We start from the raw sequence: 2,042 nt of genomic DNA, 5'->3' as shown, positions 1-2,042 counted from the left end.
TAGGTGTTCTAATGTTGTCTAGCACTAGCTCAGATGGCAGGTTTGGGGCTTCGTTTCCCACTGGGGGAGTTCACATAATGTACTAAGTTGCTTTGCATGAAAGTGTCTGCTGTGGCATATTGAAAAAAAGCAGTTTGAGTCATATCTGGATTGTAAATGTTTTTAATACAAATATCTTCAAGTGTGATTCTTAGAGCAAGCCTACATATCTTCAAATTCTTGTCATCAGTAGATTCCAGCTTCAAAAAGCTGTTCCCTCAAGAATGTGTCTCATTTAACTTGTGGTAAGACAACTCAAGATATATATTCCTAAAACAAGGTAAATAGTCTAACACAGTTAGCACGTGATAAGTAAATCATTCTTAAAATAGGATAATATGATTTTAAAGTATGAATACAAAAAAAATCAGCCTTGTTCAGATTTGTAATTTTTATAATGTTGAACTAAAAATAGTTATTCTATGGGCACACCTGAAGAACCCTTTAGCATCCTTTTTTCTAACCGTGTACAACCTATAACTGTCTTCTATTCCTCAGGCCACATAAGCTCACAACTTGGTCATATTAGGTTGTTCTAAGTTATCATTTGCTTCAAATTCCCAGTTGTCGATTCCGTTAATGGAGTGGAGGTGGTGTCCCTTCATGTTGTGGAAACAGTAGGAACAATGTGCAGTGGCCACGGGCACCACTTTGGAGAAGTTGGAGAAGTTCACTCTGTACTTGCCCTCTTTACTGCGGGAGATGATTGGCAGGAAGCTGTAACCCCACATGATCTCCTGAGGGATGAAGGAGGTCCTGACCTGGCAGGCTGAGCTGGTGGTCTCGGCTGTGCCGTCCAGAAACACCACCAGCTCAAACTCCTGCTTATGAAGAGTGTCCACTGCCATCTCAAAGAAAGGGCTAGCCTTGTCAATCACATGGTAGAGTGTGAGAGGGCACACAAAGAAGAGGTTGTCCTTCCCAGCGTCCACCATGAACTCAATGTTCACCTGGTCCATGATGATTGTCTCCCCATTGGGTTTGATGGTTGTCCTCAACAACTTGCCATAGATCTGGCTCCCGATCATCAGGGTCTTGCGTAAGTTGGCCACTCTTATCATGAGGCAAAGGAAGTCCTTCTTAGGACAGATGACAGCTGTCTGACTGAATGTGATGGTCTTGGCCCTTTTCTTAGGGATGGCTATCTTGGCCAGGATGATTCCACACATGAAACAGTTGATGATGGAACCTATGAGAAACTGGGTAATGATGAGGGTTACAGCACCAGAACAGTGAGGGGTGATGACGCGTATACCATACCCGATGCTGGTCTGGGTCTCCAGGGAGAAGAGGAATGCTGTAATGAGATCGAAAACGTTTTCCACACAGTACTTGTGGCCTTTTGAGGGGTTCTGCCAGGTCAGGTCCCCGTTGCTCCGGGCGATCCAGAACCACAGTAGTCCGAAGATGAACCAACTCAGGGTGAATGAGACGGTGAAGAAGAAGAGGACAAAGCGCCAGCGGAATTCCATGAAGGTCGTCCAGAAGTCCACGAGGAAGGCAAACTGGTTGCCGCATTTCACGTTACCAAATTCAATGTTGCATTGGCCATATTTGGTCACCAGCCGGGTTCTGCGGATTCTTCGCTCCACCAGGTGGTCCTGGATGCGCTTGCTGATGCCAAACATCATTTTCTAGGTCCTGTCTTCTGTTAGAGATAATAAGAATTTGTTTGTGAAATAGTTAATACTTTAACTAATTGGGTTAAACATAAAGGTAAAAGTCCCACTGACCTTAATTTTCATCAAAATATCATTATATGAAACAACTCACGAGCACAAACACCTCAGTCAGTCTATGATCAATGAAATGACTTCACATACCTGCCACAACCACATTTCTCTACTTACTTGCAGTTGCTGTGCATTACTTGCATTTACATTTTGTAATCCTGGGCACATGCCATAGTTAAGACCCAGGTGATTTTACCATTATCCATTAGCCTTTTACTATGTTTAAATCAGTGATTTTGACGGTAAAACATACTATTTTGTTATTTTAGG

The 2,042-nt window shown here is 43.0% G+C and overlaps 1 protein-coding gene across 1 annotated transcript; it reads right to left on the bottom strand.

Annotated features, from left to right (window-relative positions):
• Positions 1-548: 548 nt before the first annotated feature.
• On the bottom strand, positions 549-1,670 carry LOC129831520 (ATP-sensitive inward rectifier potassium channel 1-like). The gene has a single exon (XM_055894885.1). The coding sequence runs from the start codon at positions 1,668-1,670 to the stop codon at positions 549-551; it is 1,122 nt and encodes a 373-aa protein (XP_055750860.1).
• Positions 1,671-2,042: the final 372 nt, after the last annotated feature.

Source organism: Salvelinus fontinalis, chromosome 33, assembly GCF_029448725.1.
Source record: "Salvelinus fontinalis isolate EN_2023a chromosome 33, ASM2944872v1, whole genome shotgun sequence".
Lineage (NCBI taxonomy): Eukaryota > Metazoa > Chordata > Actinopteri > Salmoniformes > Salmonidae > Salvelinus > Salvelinus fontinalis.
Note: the sequence above shows the minus strand (reverse complement) of the source record. Positions and strands in the feature narration are given on the sequence as shown.